The 18,341-nt window shown below is 38.0% G+C and overlaps 1 protein-coding gene across 2 annotated transcripts in view; it reads left to right on the top strand.

Moving 5' to 3' along the window:
• Positions 1-4,951: 4,951 nt before the first annotated feature.
• Positions 4,952-18,341, top strand: part of EFR3A (EFR3 homolog A) — a gene marked incomplete at its 3' end in the record, with an annotated part of 50,585 nt that continues 37,195 nt past the window's right edge. For both annotated transcript variants that reach the window (XM_084229530.1, XM_084229529.1), the window contains exons 1-5: positions 4,952-5,023; positions 8,778-8,905; positions 10,038-10,188; positions 12,713-12,834; positions 16,166-16,315. In XM_084229530.1, coding sequence (XP_084085656.1) covers positions 8,799-8,905; positions 10,038-10,188; positions 12,713-12,834; positions 16,166-16,315 — 530 coding nt within the window. In that variant the 5' untranslated portion in view covers positions 4,952-5,023; positions 8,778-8,798. The remainder of the gene's footprint in view (positions 5,024-8,777; positions 8,906-10,037; positions 10,189-12,712; positions 12,835-16,165; positions 16,316-18,341) is intronic.

The raw sequence follows: 18,341 nt of genomic DNA, 5'->3' as shown, positions 1-18,341 counted from the left end.
GCCAACCCCTTTCCATCCTTTGTGCCATCTCCTTCCTTCCTTTTCTGAAATCTGCAGCATTAGAAAATGCATTTTCAGTTTTTTCCGTGGGGCCCCCTGCTGAGTTCTGCGTCCATCGTCCCCCCTGACTAGGTGTCCTTCACTGTCCCAGATTTAGCCCACACGTTCAGCCCCCCTCACTTTCCAGGCAGACCCACAGCTCAAATCCTATTTCCTCCGTCAGCCCTCTTCACCTGAGCTGGAAGTGCTCCTCGCTCTCTCTGGTCCCTGTGACCTGCCATCCATATGGCACTGGCTATCTCCGCCTCACATGGTTTCCAAATATCGTTTCAAAATTCCATTTTTAAGTCTTTGTCTTTTCAAGTACATAGGTGTCTTTTTAATCTCCTGTGGTTCTGAGCGAGTGCCCCGCACACATGTTGAGGTACAGGAATAGCACCCATATTATAGCCTTTGTGTATAGCATAAGTTTGTGGGGGGTGTGTATTTATATATTAAGTCTTTGATGTTTGGAAGGGATATGTGTGGGTGGGTTACAATATCATTAAATCTTTTTAATTGTATTGTTTTGTTCTCACACCAACTCAGTGGTATCTAATTTTAAATCCTATATTTTAAGTTTAACCTTGAAGGGAATATATATGATGCAGACTCTTTTAAAGGCCTACAGTTCTTCACAGAACTAGAGTTCTTGAAGTGATTAATCTTTAAAAATCTCCTAGTAGGAAAACAGTCTCTTTTCACCTTGATTACTAAGAGCCTCCACTAGGCCTAAAAATAAAACAGAAATTGTTTAAAGTGATTCATTTGATATTGTCATATGTTTTTTTGCGAAATATTATTCTGGCATTTACTTAGTGTTTTGTGCTAGACAATGTCATCATCTTCATTTTCATAGCATGTATCAGAGTGCATATTGCATTTATTTTATCAGTAAACTTTGGGTCTTCATTTAGTAAAGAAACATTTTTACATGTTTACGCCTAAGAATTAACCTGGGAGGTAGGTAGGTAGGTTTTGGGGTTTCCTGTTTACTGAGGAAGGCCCAAAAGGCCTTGTTGAGCAGGTTGCCCCAGTGTTACCTGCACATGACTCTCACACACAGCCTGGCACTTCGTTGTGGTCACAATTTCTCTCTTTTCAAGCATGCCCAAGTTCCGTTTTCCCACTGGTTAGTCATCCCGCTTGAGACTTCCTGTTTCTCCTCCTAGCAAGTGCATTGTGAGTAGGCTTTGACTGCCAGTGCCTTTGTGGTGTGGGTATTAGGGTGACATGCACCTGAGGGTGTGACCCTGTACCTCTTAATCATATACAGCACCGTAAACCAGTGCTGCCTCTATTAAAAAAAAAAATGGGTGCTGAATTCTCATACTACAGAAGAGTAGTGAATTCTCTTCTCCTTCATGTGCTTGAATTTCATTTAAAGGAAAAATTCTTTCAGACTTGCCAGTTGCGTGAAGCTTCTGTGGTATGTTTAGCCCACTTTTTCTTTGGAAAAGAGAAAGTTGGGTTGAAGTTGAACATAGAAGTGAATTGGGGATAAAGTGAGGGGTTTGTGGGAAGAACTCAGAAGCTAAGATGAGGAGGAATTAAAGGAATGCTTTAAGGGAAAAAGGTATTAAATAGGTTTATTTTCTTCAACTGTCTAAAACTCTACTTTTATTTAATTTGCAACACCACCAGGACTTCAGAGCAGCTCATGTAAGCTGTTTGGTTTTGCCAGCAGAATTTGATAGATTATCAAGTTCTTGATAGCTTTATATTTGATGTAGCAACAGGTTATATAAGTTACAGTACATCAGTATCCTCTGCTAATTAATTATAAGTGAAGTGAACCAGGTACATCTTGAACAGTAGGTAAAAGGATCTGGAAGAAGGAAAGAGCAGCTAGAAAATAGCCTTTTACAACATGAAGGACTATGTCCGGGTACCTGCAGCCGAACTGGAAAAGGCTTATGAGTTGACATCCCCACGGGAGCCCAGCACATTCCTCTGCCTGCGTAGGTCCAATGATTTCATTGTGCTTGCTTTTGTGATGTTTGTAAGTGCAACATTCTCTTGTTTTAAGTTGTCCATAGCGTTGTTTCTTTTATAATTTCTGTTGCCACAGTTATTTTAACTCTATGTTATCTTCAGTGTCCTCCTTTTATCAAATCTTGAGTAAACTATAATTTCTAAACCCAGTTTCAGGTGTCTGTACAGATGGTAGCTTTTCATTTATAGTAAGTGGTCAGGGTCTTTTGTCTTGTTTCGTCTCAGGCCTTCTGGAGAGACTTTCCGTGGCCACCTATTTCCCTGCATGGCAGCGCATTCCTTACTTGTTAGTCAGACTCATACCTGCAGTCATGTTCACTGGCCATGGTTTGTGTTTAAAGTATCTTGGAAGTTGGCTGGTGTGGACATTAGTGTAGCAATGACCCTGTGCAGTCATCAGGTCGGGGCTGGAATCTCAGTTCCTCTTTTTACAGGGTGTGTGACGTTAGACAAATGTGTCTCCCCAAGCTTCAACCCCTCCATGACTCAGTGAATAGGCGGTGAAGTGTAGTGAGTGCACGTCCTGTTCAGAAACTGGCAGCTCCCCACATGCTGCTGCTGCTCTTCCCTGTAGCTCTGGGCAGCACGACATCCACACATGTCACCCTCCTGCGGCTTGCAGACCATCAGTTTGCAGGAAGGTTTTCACAGTGTGGGGAAGACTGTCTCAGCGCTTCTCACTGCCTCCTGCTTGCCCATAGTAATGACTTCTTGAAGCGGCATTGCTAATAACAGCTGCCGCTTTCTTCAGTGCTTACTGTATGTTATGGCCTCAATAAGAACTTTATACAAGTTGTATTTCATTTTCCCAATGAGTGTGATGAGGGAATTATTCCATCTATGTAGCGGGGGGGGGGGGGGGGCGGAGGGGAGAACATAGGTGAAGTGAGAGAAAATAACCTGCCCACCCAGCTAGACGGTCAGTCTCTGAGTTCACCCAGGGCTGCGAGGCTCAGAGCCTTCCCCCCTTGACCCCAAGCTGCCGTTTTACTCTCATGTCCCGAGTAGACCTAAGTTACCTGCCTGCACTTAGGGACTAGGTGACTTGTATATTCCAGTGTCACATTTTTTTGAAGCCTCTTTAAACTAAAAGCCTCTTTAAACTAATATCAGAAAATGTCTATGAAAGTGAAACAGTAACTTTTTAGGAAACCCCTCTTGCTTATTGAAAATAGCACAGTTTACCATTCCGGCTGGAAACGTGAAGCTTTGAGACTTGTTTTTCAGCCTCATTGCCAGTCTCTTTGCCATGAAAGTGATACGCAATGCACTAGATTTGGCCTTGCGTTAGTGCTAGCAGAGGATTCACTGTGATCTTACCAGGGACGCCCTCCTTTCATTGTTGTCACACCCGGCTCTCTCAGGGACCTGTGCAAAGTCAAACTCTCGGTGCATTTTAATTTATTTCAGTGTTTAGCTAAAGAATGTTTATACTAAGTGTAATAGACTCAGAAATAAGACTTTCACTTGGTCCCCGCCAAGTGAAACAATATTCACTGTTTCTTTAAGTAGCAGTTTATATACTGCAAGAAAGGCATCTTGCTGCCTTTATACTTTCTTCTGTCTGTGGCATCTAACGTGCTGCATGATGGCATGGTGTAGGCACATTTGATTGTGATTGATTTGACCACCAATATGTGCGGTCTGCTGGAGAGAGTACTGGGCTTTAGAGTTAAGACACTGGATTTTTACCAGGATTGCTATTGAGTGAGTTACTTCGTCAGTTCTGCTGGTAATGAACATGATCTTAATATCACAGTTATTTGTTATTACTGGAAATGGTGTTTAATCCTGTCTACACAGTATTTTATGGCTACTGATGATGCTGTATTGAGTTTCAATTCTGTTTGGTGTTTATCATGATGGCTCCACTATGCTGCAAACCTGGACTCAGTTTTGTTTTGGCTTGTGCGGGGCACTCAGCTGATATTTGGTGGATCACTGAATGCACGCGTGATGCATACTTCACGAGCAGACTGAGAATGGAGAAGTTTCTTAAATAAGAGCCAACTGATAAGATAGTAGCGGAAGTCTGCTTGGATCTAAGTTCTCTTAACTTCTCACTCAAGTGTTCCCTCATATATTTTGGTTCCTAAGTACAGACAATTGCATACTCAGACACACATACTCATTTCATAATCATGGAAATAACTTTATAATGACTCATGACCAACATTGCTGTGAAGTTATTAGCTTGCAGGACAAGAAAACTGATCCCTTCCATTTACATAGTTCTTTCCAGAGAGCTGATATGCCCTACCCTGGGTCATATAACCACTTAAATGAAAGAATTGGAATGAACCCATGTCTTTTGGGTCTAAATCCATTGCTCTTTTCCAAGATACCAAACCAACACTGAATATATAGAGAGCAGCCTTTGAGCATTTCTCGACTTTCCTTTGAGGTTATTACCCTCCTTCCAGGCTACATTATGTAGAGAGATGTATTAATAGTTCCCACTGACTGCACTCGTGGGAATGGAAAGTGGATCAGGTCAAACAGGGAAAGTGAGGATCCATGGGGGGGGCAGGTAGGGGCGGGGAGGAGTTGCTGCAGAGAGTAATAGGAGGTGAGATCAGAAAAGAGATTAAAGGGAGGATATGGATTATGTATTTGCCTTTGGGATGAATTTGATAGTTGTGTGTGCATACACATGCCCCAAGTAATTGGTTTGGAATTTTGCAATAATTTATTAGCCTATTTATTTTTATTGTTTGAGAGACAGAAAAAATTCAACTTTTTTATTTTTTACTTAGTAATTGAATTTTTATACCTGTTCCAATTTGTGACAGTTTGAACTTTTCCCTATTACTTTAAATACTAATCCATTACAATTCAGAATCTTGAATTTCTAGGTCAGTTTATAATATAAATAATTGATTGACTTTGTGATTTTACTCTCTTTTATACAGGGGTGTGTTGCTGCTGTTCTGCTTTGCGTCCTCGCTACAAACGCCTGGTGGACAACATATTCCCTGAAGATCCAAAAGTAATGTGACCCACCTAGTGATCCTTCTCTTTGCTGACCCATCCTTCCCCCCTGCTGACCTTCCTAAGGTTTCCCTAATTTCATTTCTCTACCTTTCCCCCTAAATCTTATGTACACAGTAATTTTTATTTCTCTCGCTCTTTTTTTTAACTTTTAAATGACCATTGCTTGCTTTTCTAATTTTCAGATACTTTTCTTAAATTAGGAATAAATTTGGATGATGGACAGATATTCTTTGTCTATATAGATCTGAACTTTAAATCACACTCACATTAAATTTATTAGTCTATGCCAGATTATTTGTACAAAATGCTAATAAGAATACAATTGTGAACACAGACATGATTTCTGGTCTACCAGGCTCAAAGATAAGTAACTAGGCAATTAAAATATTGTATGAAGGGGTCCTATGGGAGAAGACAGAGTGAGCTCTGATTTGGACTTGGGAGATGTAGGTCTGGGAAATCAATCTAAGCTAATATCCAAAGAACAAGTAGGGCTGTCCACAAAGAGAAAACTGGAGAGGCAAAGGGGAGGGGGTGGGGGGGGCGCATATTCAGGCAGAGTTCTCTTTTTACTTAAATACCTGTAAGGTTTTTAGAAAAATTACTTTATTGTAGAAGATTACTGCTTTCAAAGTTACTGGGCTTGAATGATTTTGTTCGACACTGTCTTAAATTTTCAAAGACTACTTTAGTCTGAAATAGATAGGAATAAAAAAAAAATCTTGCATGGGTTTGATTCTCAGAATTTGCTGTATTTATAGGCACCTCTGGTTAACTTATATATAGGCACCTCTGATTAACTTATGTATCTCATGACATATGATACATCTTTTTAATCAAATCTGATTTAAATATTTAACTTAGAGGAGTCTGATCAATTTGAAACTGCTGGTTGCCAATTATCCTAGTATTTGTGGCATGTGAAACACCACGGATGTGGTGCCTTTTTTATAGAAACTTTCCTCCATTGACTGATATAAGAAAAGAACACTAAATATTTAGCCGCAACACTTAAATCGGTGAGTAAAAGGTTAAGTAAAACAGGTGGTAAGGTTTTTGCCTCTGCAGTAGGGTGCATCACTGTGGGTTGGCAATTTCTGGAAAGTGTTTTCTGAGGAAATGAGATTTACTGACATCCTATGCCACACGGAGAGACCATCCTGTTTGCAAGTGAGAGCTAGCAGGAGATAGTTTGAGGTGAGGAACACCAGCGAAGGCTTGTGTGAAGTTCCTGTAGCCGAGTCATAGAGTATAGTGGGTAGTGGTCATGTTGACCATGGTTTTGGATTTGAAATTTCAGAAGTATCATTTCACAGGTTGAATATTCAGGTCATTTTCCAGAGGAGTCAGGGGTGAAGGGTTACTGGAGGTGAGGTGAAGACCAGAGGATGGAGGACTGTTAATGACACACCCATTACATAATTAACTTCTGGGTAGTGAGGGGACTTTGAGGACTTTTGACCATGAGAAAAATGAAAGGTGAATCAGAAAATGGTAACAGAAAGTGTGCTATTTTTGTTAAGTATTTAGATAAGATTTATTTAAATACATACATTTTTAAAAGGGGAAGGTTTATAGGAACCTTCAATACAAATGTTAGCCATAGCTCAGCTGACTGTATTTCTTGTTTTTAATTTATTAAACAAACAGAAATCTAGTGGCATAGCCAAAATTGGTGAGACAGGTGCCCAGAGTGGAGAGTCCTCTTCATTCATTACCCACATGATCTTGGGCAGGCCTCTCAGATTCTTTTTGTGAAATGAGAGTTATGACTAGCACCTACTTCATAAGGTTTTCTTACATGAGGTTAAATTAGTTGTACAGTTCTTCACTCACTCTTGCTTCCCTGATGGCTCTCACAGTGCTTGGCACATAGTTAGTATTTGATTAGTCTTTGTTAAGTGAATGAAAAGACAGTAAAAATATACAATCGTATAAAATAAGTGCTATGAGCTAAAAGACTTTATAAGAGAAACAGCTCATCCAACTTGGAGGAGTGTTTGGAGGTCACAGTAAAGGCTTTTAGGATGAAGGTGAGGCCTGCAGGATAGGACAAATGAGTAGAATTTGTCCCGGAGAGCTGGAGTAGCGACCCTGGGCGGAGAGGTAGCTGAGAAGCCATGCCCAGAGGTGCTGCTGACACTATTGATTTGTACTGATAAAAAGCAGAGTAGTGGAGAGGGGCAGATGGACTGCAAAGGGCATGAGGGGTCTTTTGTACATGAGGTAAATATCCTGCTTCTGCTTTGTAATGTTAGTTTCATGTACATACACACACACTCATATAAATAAAGCTCAGATTTCAAATATCTGGGTGCAGTTTGCAGTATATCAATTATTCCTCAGTAGAACTGATAAGAGATGAAAAAAGTGCAGGAGATGCAGTCATATTTAAATAATGATGTGGAAGAACTCATGCAAGGGGAGAAGTCAGAAAACCTGGAACGAGAGAGACTAAGTGACACACAGCCAGATCCTGAGCCTGGGAGGCAAGACAGCCAGAGTGCAGGCATGCTGATTCTTTCCGGATGGGACAGACAGAGCTATCACTTAGCCTTGGGCAAGGTTTTCTAACTAGACTCTGTTGACATTTCGGTTCAGATAATTCTTTACTGTTGGAGCTGTTCTATGTGCTGTGGGTGTTAGATAGCATCCGAGGCCCCTACCACGAGGTGACAGTACACACTCTTCCCCCAACTGTGACAGCTCATAGAGTCTTTAGATATTGCCTGGGAGGACAAAATCACCCCTGGTTGAGATCTACCTATCTAGAAGTAACTGAGAAAGCAGGGGTGTTTTTGCCACTAATTCTAATTGGATTGTTTCTGTCTTCTCTGATGAGAAGAGCTCATTTGATGCCAGAAGGGAAGAGAGGTGGCAGACTATTAAGTTTGAGGAAGATAGAGCAGGTATAAAGTCTGAGCGGGTGGCCATTTGAGGTAGAAAACAGAAAATAAAGCAGTTTTATTTGTAGATTCACCATCCAACATAGTTTTGCTAGCTCCCTTCCCATCATGTCCATCAGTTCTAACAGCATTTAGTTCCTTGGACTATATATGACCAAATTTAGGGTGACCATTGCCTTGGAGTTGCATGAAGGTGGGGAGCATCATTCGCTCTGTTGCATGTCACCTTTTAGAGGGCAGAGACCAGCGACCATTCAGTAATTCCACATTGGACCTGGTTTTGCTTTTTTAATACATTGGCTACACTTAGATCATTACAGTTCTTAGTACTTTCTTATTCATTAGTTATAACAAAACGTTATGGTATCAGCAAGTTCTAAATTATTTAAAAACATTGTTTTTCATTGTTGTATATATATATATATATAAAGGAGCCTTAAAAATAGAACATTATTAGTCTTAAATATGTATATAAATAGTCTTACAAATAGAACATTTAAAATTTTTAAATTGAAGCAAATTTTGTTTGAAATCTTTTCACCAAAATCCATCCCAGTTCCTACATACTTCAATTGAGTTATTTCTCTAGAATGGATGGTGTTAGAATAATTAATTGCTTTTGAAGGTTTTAAATGCTTTTAAATGCTTTCTCTCTAACCTTTTGAAAATTTTGTGTATCCCGAAAAAGATTGTATTAAAGAGGCTATTTTCTAATGAAGTGATTCATAAGTATGGATCACTGTAGTCTAGAAAGAAAATCGGAAGCAAGCAACACTTAGAAATACAAAAAGTGAACATGAAATTATAGATATAGTATTACCTACTTATTATTCTTATTTTTAGGATGGCCTTGTTAAAGCTGATATGGAGAAATTGACATTTTATGCAGTATCTGCTCCAGAGAAACTGGATCGAATTGGCGCTTACCTGGCTGAAAGGTTGAGCAGGGATGTTGTCAGACATCGATCTGGGTAAGGAAACTCATTGCTGCTAATATAGCATTTTTGCAGGTTTTTTTCTGGTCTAAACCATCCTGTAGATTACTTTGCTCTCTTGTCAGGCAAAGATATGGTACTTGGAGAACATCTGTAATACTGTATAGATGCTGTAGCTTTTATTTTCCTGGTGGTCAGGTTATAAGAATAGACTCAATTAACAGAATTTCCTTTAAGCATCCATTAGTTTTTGAGACTTCTCAAGTGGAAATAGTAGGACTTAGCTTGGTCTATCAGCACAATACTGTAATTTTAAAAATCAGTTTCCAATAACTATGAGCTGATTTTTCACATAGCTTTAGTTTTACCTGTCAGAGGAGTAATAAAAGAGAGGTTAGGCTTAAACATTGAGGTTCAAAAGATGCAGGCACACAGATCGAAACTGTGCTAGCTGTAACCCACCTACAAATGAAGTTTCATCGTATTTGTCAGTTCTCTGTGCTTGTAACTTTGCAGTTTGGATTATGCTTTCCCACATTGTCACTATGATCCTAGGAGCTTAAAGTACTTCAAATTCTTTCACTACCTCCACATTGTTACCACTTACAACATTTTAGTGAGTCTTCATGTAGTTTTATAGTTGATTGTTGAAGCAGTTATTTAAAGCCTGCCTGAATTTTAATTTTTAGTACAAGTGTTAAAATCTAAAGAATTATGAGACATTTCTTTATAATATTTTCTGCTGTCAATCCTGTTTTCTAGACTCATATTTAGAAATACAAAAAGATTCTGTTGGAAATATTTTCATATTGCTTATAGTAAACGTTTTGGGTCATTATGTTTGAAAGTCTGGAAATTAGAAAATGTCCATGCTTACAAAGAAAAATACATATAAACGTGTAAAGTTAAAGAAACTTTGAAAGAGCTTTTGTCAGCAGGAGAAAATAGACTAGTACAGTGTTTATAGGCTTCAATGTGAGGATATTTTTATAATCTAAGATCTTTAGTGCTATATGAGAATTGAATTATGATTTTACTCAGAAACTACTATATTGATTTTCCTGTGTTCTGTATATTTAAATAAATATATTTAAATTATTCTAGTAGGAAGCACTTAGGAGAATTAAGGAAGCTAGTAATGCTTTGACATTATTTCTCTTACACTTAGGTATGTTTTAATTGCTATGGAGGCCTTGGACCAACTTCTTATGGCCTGCCATTCTCAAAGCATCAAGCCATTTGTAGAAAGTTTTCTTCATATGGTAGCCAAGCTGCTGGAATCAGGGGAACCAAAGCTTCAAGTTCTTGGAACAAATTCTGTGAGTAAAACTATTCTCTATTGAATTAGAGTTCAATTAGCATATCTAGAATTAGTATCTTCTTGAATGTCTATCCTGGTAAAGGCAGATGCTGTCAGGCATTTGGACAATGATAGGGTCACATGTGATTATTAGAGCGCTTTGTCTCAGCTTTTTCTGTTGCTCCTTGTGAAATCCGGAATGGTAACCAGTTGTAGTGATGAACAGAAAATCAATTGGCCATGAAAGTAAGGGTTCTTTCCCCATGCCTTCTTTCACTTCTTAAATACTTCCACTTAACACACTCACTTCTATCTCAAAGGTTAGTTTAAACATATGTGGGATTAGGGAGGCATTTTTAAAAAGGAAACTAAAATATAATGATAGCCTTTCTCTCTTTAGTTATGTTGTTTAACTTCCAGCCTTTCAGTGCCAGTCTCTGAGGAAACTTTGAAGCATTCAGTCAATCTGTATGGTCCCGTTCATATTTTTATTAGAAGCAACTGAATTTTTTATATATATATATATATATATATGTATGTATACACACATACATACACATACACACACACATCACCTGCTAGTGTTAATGAATAATTATTTTATGGTTTAGGGAGAGGATATACAGGTGGTAGCTGGACAGTGTGATCCCAGAGTCCCATTGGCCTAGTTTGAACTTTTCCTGCTCAACTTTCTTGTTCTATATCTTGGGCAAGTTACATGATTTCTTCTTGCCTCATCTTTTTTCATCTATGAAATAAGGGTATATTAGTACCAATCCTATCTTATAGGATTATCGTGTGAGATGAGCTCTTAGAGCATTGAATGGCATTGCTAGTTGTTATTGGTAGAGTAGAATGTTAAAAAAAAAGCAAGTGTGTATAAATAAAATCCTCTCTAAAAGCTTTTTATATGATTTTATCCTTTGAAACAGGGAAAATATTGAATATTTCCAGATACAGTTAAAATGATGTGACAGGCTCAGATTTAGGCAATATAATTGGGTTTTCAGAAGAATCATGACACATTTTTGCTTGAAAAGCAGAAAAAAATACATTATGACTTTTCCAACAATCCAGCAGTTCCTTGAACTCCTTTTAATTCCTTTGTAATTAGGTGAGGAAAGTTTAGGGAAAATGGTTTAGTGGTTGGAGGGGGTTGTCTTAGTGTGTATCCCCACAAATGCCTTTACTTACATCCAACAGTGCCATTATGATTCCTTTAGTGAGTCATTTGGGCAAAAGACTTGATTTTCCAGTTACCCATTTTGATTTAAATGAATTGTATGACATGAAATGCTGTAATATCTTTACCAACATTATCTAGTATTCCGTGAATGTTTGATTTTAATTTCTTAGTGGTGCTGAGTTGTCGAATATTGAAAAGTAAACATTGAAAAAATATTCAGACATGATCAGTACTCATTTAAAACTTTTATATTTGTTAATGATCTTTGTACATTTTATTTGAATTTGATGGCATTTGCTGTTGTGAATGAGGAGTATGACAGTGCCTCGTTGCCTTATAGTCTCCTGCTTGAGAAATTGTGCTAACTACTTTTTATTTTTATGCTTCTTAAATTTTTTTTTTTTTTTTTTTTTTTTTTTTTTTTGGTGGGACTCTCGCCGGGGGCCAGGGAACAAACTGGCGCTGCAGAGGCTGCGGGCAGTCGGGCAGTCTCGCAGCCCAGCGTTCAACCGCTGCGCCACCAGGGGAGGCCCCCTTTTTAAAATTTGTTGAACTATTTTAAATTGTGAATTATTTGTTTGGTAAAACTTTCGTTTGTTAAATTAACAAAATGGATTAAAGACTTGAGTGTAAGACCTGAAAGGTGATAATTACCTTGACACCAGCCTTAGGAATGTAGCTTTTTAAAGCTTGGGCTACTTAGTGCACAAAACTAAGACGTTTCTGAATGAATGCGTTCAAGAGAAGTGTCCATTTGAAGGACTCTTAGAGTTCATATCTGTAACACATCTCAGCTTTTTAAAAATTTCTAACCCCCTGGCGCTCTCTTTTCTCTCTCTCCTTTTTTAATCATCAAAGGAGGTGAAGTAAATGTCATCTCATTTTTCTTTTCTAGTGAACTTGTGATGTTTCCTTCGGTTCGTGTTCCCCCCTTTTTCCCCCCGTGTTATTTTTGTAAATATTCATTTGTATGTTATGCAGGAGGTGCCAAGGAAGATTTCATAGCCACAGTTAGAATAACATTCCCTGGAGGTACGGGCCTCTCTGAGGCTCTCACTGACGCGATGTCATCATTTAGGAAATGTTCGAGAGCTTTAGAGTAAGACTTTTCCTCCTAGAGAGTGGGGTCGCTCTCTCAGAAGGAACTGGATTAAGAAGTTATATTTAATACTTATTAGGCTCTGTCCTTGGTTTTGAAGCCCATTACTTTTGTTTCTATGTGGTATTTATGATTTTTCATTTGCTGCTTATGTGGCTGTTTCTAGTTAATGTAACAAATAATGAGTGAAACTATAAATGTGCTTGCTTCACATTTTCAAAAAGATGCTAACACATTTATATTGTTTTTGTTTTTCAGTTTGTTAAATTTGCAAATATTGAAGAAGACACACCATCCTACCACAGACGTTACGACTTTTTTGTATCTCGCTTCAGTGCTATGTGTCATTCCTGCCACAGCGATCCTGAAATACGGACAGAGTATGTGTGGTGTCACTTTCTGGTCCCTGAATTACCCATGGGGTAATTCATTGGCAAATACCACGTTTACGTGTGATGTAATGATCACCAAAGGAAATGGGGGAGCATGTGCCTTATTCTTGAACTATAACTGCATTGTTCTTAAAGTTACAACAACTTGCCTAAGTAGCAAATTGAGAGCAATTTTCCAATTAACTCAAAATAAAGTTCATACTTTCTATGGGAGCCCAGAATGCCCCTTAGTGCTCCTCCTACCTCAGTTTTAGATCCTGTCATTGGGTCGTTTCTTCCTCCTCTTTTTGAACACACCAGGCACACTTCTTGGGGTAAGCATTCTCTCTGCTTTGTATTACTCCCAGGATACCCACATAGCTTGTTACCTCACTTTGGTCAGATTTGTGCTCAAATATCACTTTATCAGGACACACCTCCTTTGGCTACCTTTTACTTATTAGATACCAAACCCTATCCCCAAGGGTAGGGTTTCACCTTCTCTTCATCTCCTGTCTGTGTCTGTTTCTCACTCCTCTGTGGAACATGAGCTCCAGGAGCACAAGGGCTTGTTTTGCGGACTGCTCTGTTACTAGCTCTTGGAATAGTGCTGGGCACATAGTGGGCGCTTGTTAAATACTTTTTGAATAAATTGAATGAATGGATATTACTGAATCACTGTCATTCTCAGGTTCTCATGACAACTCATTTGGATATTTATAAAATTTCTTATAAATGCATCCTAGTACTAATCTGAAAGCAGGTACTTATTTGCAAACATCTGTAGATTGTTATCTATCTAGAAATAGGAAATTTTAAAGATAGGAGTTAAAGTCAGAATGACTCTGGCAAATGTAGAGTAGGTTGAGCATTATTGTGACACACCTAAAAAAAAAAAGAGACTAACCTGAATTCAGTGTAACTTTCTCCCATTCACCCCTAACATTTTCTTTCTCTCCCTTATAGACTTTTAAAAAATGTATGATAAAACTGTTCCCTGTTCTCAGAGGCTGACATTGTTTAATTAATGGACAAAAGTATATGGTGTTAGCTAAAAGAATATAGCAGTTTTTTTCAAGATTGTAGCACTTTTGTTTTCTTTTAAAATACTGAAAAGATTGAGAATGTAGTGTTTTTTTGTTTAGTATTTTAAGGATTAATAAATTATACAGATACTGCTCAGATTTTGGTTAAGGTGGTTTTCACATATAAACCAATGTAGGTTTAGTGTTTACAATGTCTGATTTTAAAGTTTACAATGTCTGATGCATGTAAGAAATAAATTTTTTTTTTACATAAGGTACCTTATTTTTAGGTCTTTAGCGCCACCTAGTGAAAGATGTCTTTTGAACATATGTTCAACTAACATATTTCATTATAAGGAAATAACACTTTTCATTATAAGGAAACTTTCATTTATAAGGAACTGAAATTCTCTATATGCAAATGAAAGACCTTGTAATACTTTTTCCTAATATTAAGTCTTTCATTATATGAAATATGAAATTCAGAAATGACATTTGATTTGAATTACTGAAAAATAAATGAATAAACTAAAATTATTTAAAATATATGAGGCTTGATTTTTTTTTTTTTTTTTTTTGCTGTTTTACCTGGAGTAAAAATCCTTTTTTTTTTTTCTTCAGGTTCTAACTTAGATACTTATTATAGGGTTTAGCAAAACCCTGTCAGGGAGCATGAGCAGTGAAATGGGACCTCTAACTGTTAGGATTTTCTTAAAATATTTACCTTGTGGAAATGGTTTCCAGTTGTAAAATCATGCATCACAATTCTAAACTGTAATTCTTAATTTCCTGAGCACCCTTCAGCTATAGTGAAATCGCCATCCCTGTCATAATGATAACAGCAGGAGCAACTAACGCTGAGTGCCTACTATGTGCCAATTTCAGGAACACTTTATTGGATAAACACTTTACATGAATGAACTCATTTGAATCTTCATAAAATTCCAATGACAATTACTCTGGTTTACTGATGGAGACACTATAAAATCCTTCTCAGGATTATGTTGATTATGCCAGAGACCAGGGCTGGGCTCATTGCCAGCTGCAGCTGTAGAAGCTATTGGTGCTCCCCATTCTAAATGAGGCCACCGCCCTCCGCTCTCCTCCATTTATCATAAGCCAGGAGCCACCCCCGTGTGTTGTCTGACTGTTGTGTTCCACGCTGCGGTATATGATCCTCTCAGTGCCCCGGGAACAGCACCAGCTACACAGCACAGGCTCCGGGTAGTCATGCTAGGCTAGCGCAGTGGGCATAGCTGCACAAGTCTCAAGGTTTTGTTTATGTTGAGGAAAAAGCACATATACACTTTGAAATAGACAAAATTTGTCTTTGTCTCCCCGTTGACTTTTCTCACTTGTTCACGGTCATATTCCTGTGGGTATCCCGCTCTCCTCCTGCAGCCCCTAGTGCCTACACTGTTTTCCCATGGGCTTGTAAATATCACCCCCTACCCCCTAGCTCCCATTCCTTAAACTTAGCTTTTGGCAGACAGTGGAAAGTTGAATAAACCTCTAATGGTGACCATGTTCAGGTCATAGCAAACAATGAAGTAAATAGCAGTCAGACATGGCCAGAGGGAAGGCATTTGGAACAAATGAGCTACCAAGGCAGGTGGCTTGAGAGGTTATTCTTCCCCAGCTCTTAAATGCTGGTTTTTGATCACTGTTCTTTCTTGAATGGATAGTGATTTTGTGTGTGTGTTGTTTTTTTTTAAGGCAGAATAAGGACAAGCTTGAGGAAGTTGGGTTTGGGGGTGAGTGCAGAAGATGGGAGGCTTAAGTATTTGCTCACTGTTTTGATAAATTCTGAGTCACATGTGTAGGTAATAGTGCGTGTCAGTGCACACAAACGATGTATTTTTACATCAGGGGTTATCTGTACTCTATTTTGATGGTTCTCATCTTTTTATCTTTAGAGGAATCAGCTTAACTAACCTTCCATCTAGGTGGCCTGGGGAAGAAGCAGTGACGGAGAAGTCTGACGAAGAATTAGTTTGAATTATCATCCTCTTAGGAAAACCGAGTGCTTTTGATTACATTATTTTTTTATTGAAAAATAGACATAGACTAGATATTTCTATTTAATAGTCCTTTTAAACTTTAATGCTGATTTTAAAAAGATGGTTTTTAAAGTAAGCTTTTTTGGGAACTGCCCTGACTCTCAGATTTTTGAGATTTTAATTTCTTAGACTTGTGTTATTTTCATTTTATTTACTTGAAACACAGTACTTATTTGGCGTCCATCTCTTAGCTAAGCAAGCATTACTTGTTTAAGAAACATTTGTTTTTGTCTCAATTTTTCTTCTTTTTTATAGAATCCGAATTGCTGGAATCAGGGGTATTCAAGGTGTGGTTCGCAAGACAGTTAATGATGAACTCCGGGCTACCATCTGGGAACCTCAACATATGGATAAAATTGTTCCATCCCTGCTGTTTAACATGCAAAAGATAGAAGAGGTCGAGAGGTATTGAGTCACGATGTCCGGGTTGAGGCTGTATTGCTGCATGTATGTGTGTGTGCGCTTGTTAGGATAAGAAAGTTTTGTCTTTATTATGTAATTAACAGTCTCATAAACTGGATGGAGTTTACATTCCTTCTCTTGAAAAATGATTCATCTTTAGTGATCACATTAGACTTAGCAGAGCACAGATTCTTGCTCATACACTCCAGTTTTTATTTCTTTCAGAATAAATTTGCATTTTACTTGTTTATTATTGAGCATCCAGATTGCTATTTAAATTAATCTGTAGAGTTGCAAGTGTGAGAAATAGAAATCCTAGCTGAACTTTTGTTATTCTTTAGAAATCCAATATGCTTCTTCATAGAGTTAGAAATAATCAAATAATAGTAATTGCTATTCATTATTTTTTTTTTTTTCAGCAAAAAGGTTAGACTGTTTTTTTCTTATTCTTCTAATGTATTTTGGATGTTGGCATGGAATGCTATTTTGGGGTGTATGCTAGTTTGCTCCCCTTCCAATATCCAGTTACACTCCCAATTCTATAATTTTTTTCTGCTTTTCAAATTCCTGCAGCAAGCTTTCTGCCCACATTCTTGTTGCTGTATGCAGAGATTCTGTGCAAATAAGTTTCAGAACCAATGTTCTCCATTTTGGCTTATTATCCCAGTCTTTCCCATACTTGTAGTTTGAAGAGGAAAATCTGAATCACATTTCAAAGATATTTCTCTAAATCTAAGATTGGAACTTTATAATTTTTTTATAAAGATTTATTTATTTATGCATACAAGATCTGGGATACAGGCCAGAGGTGCAGGGGGTGAGAGGATTCACCAGAGACAGAATGGGGAACAGAACAGGCAGACTGACTGAAAATACACTGCTGAGGGGAGCAGCGGGCGTGACAGGAGAGGTCTGCTATGCAATGTGGGTCAGCTCCCTGGCTGGCCATGGATTTAACTCCTGATGCAGTGGCTGCAGGTAGCTTCATAGTGCTGTGCTTAACCCCTTGCGTCACCAGGGAAGCCCTCTGAATTTTATAATTTTTTAAAAAGATTTCATTTATTTGCATACGAGAACTGGGATGCAGGCCAAAGGTGTGGGGGTGAAAAGACTCACCAGATACAGAGTGGGGAGCAGGACAGGTAGATATACTGGAATACACTGCTAAGGAAAACAGCAGGCAAAACAAGAGAGGTCTGCTATACCATGAGGGTTATCTCTCTGGTCAGTAGATGTGATAGCGCTGAGACAACCTCTAGGCCACCAGGGAGGCCCTGAACTTTATAATTTTGATGATCATATGCACCATGTCAAAATTTTTAAAAGGAGTCTAAAAAAAAGATGAAGTTGATAGCTATGGCAGCACTTACATGTTTATCTAAATTTTTGCTGATTGCAGAATAGTTCTGTGCATAATTCCTTAGATGTCACTTTGAACGTTGCTCCAACTTTGAAACCTTTTCTAACATGTAAAACAATATATTTTAGAATCTTCCATGTTTTCCCTATTCTGGGCACCACAGCAGAGGTAAAATTTTCCTGTCTGAAGTGTTTACTCTGGTAAAGATAACTAGCTAGTTGAGAAACCATTCCTCATGATCATAACCCTTAGTCATGATTAGGGTCATGACCCAGAATTAGCCTAAATTATATACAGGAAGCAGAGACCATGAATTGTCAAAATCTTTAAGAAATTGTATTTTTTTCATGGTGTTAATCCCAGTATGATGAATATGCTCTCTTGTTTGTGCAGGAATATATTAGTCTAGAATATTGTTTCAAATTGTGAGCAAATAGTCTCTGTTCAAGACACTATTATACATGTGTTCTAATTAGGTTTTAAAATTTTTATGTATAGATTGTCATATGTATTTACTTGTCCTATGTTTTTACTTCATTTTACTTTTGCCCATATGTAGTTAAAAGAAAGAAACCTAAATACCTTAAGGACTGTCATCTGACTGATTTTGCTATAAATGGAGAGAAGTTATAGAGAGTGCACAAAATTGCAGCAGCTGAGGATTTCACC

The sequence above is a fragment of the Talpa europaea genome (genome assembly GCF_964194135.1).
Source record: "Talpa europaea genome assembly, chromosome: 3".
NCBI lineage: Eukaryota > Metazoa > Chordata > Mammalia > Eulipotyphla > Talpidae > Talpa > Talpa europaea.
Note: the sequence above shows the minus strand (reverse complement) of the source record. Positions and strands in the feature narration are given on the sequence as shown.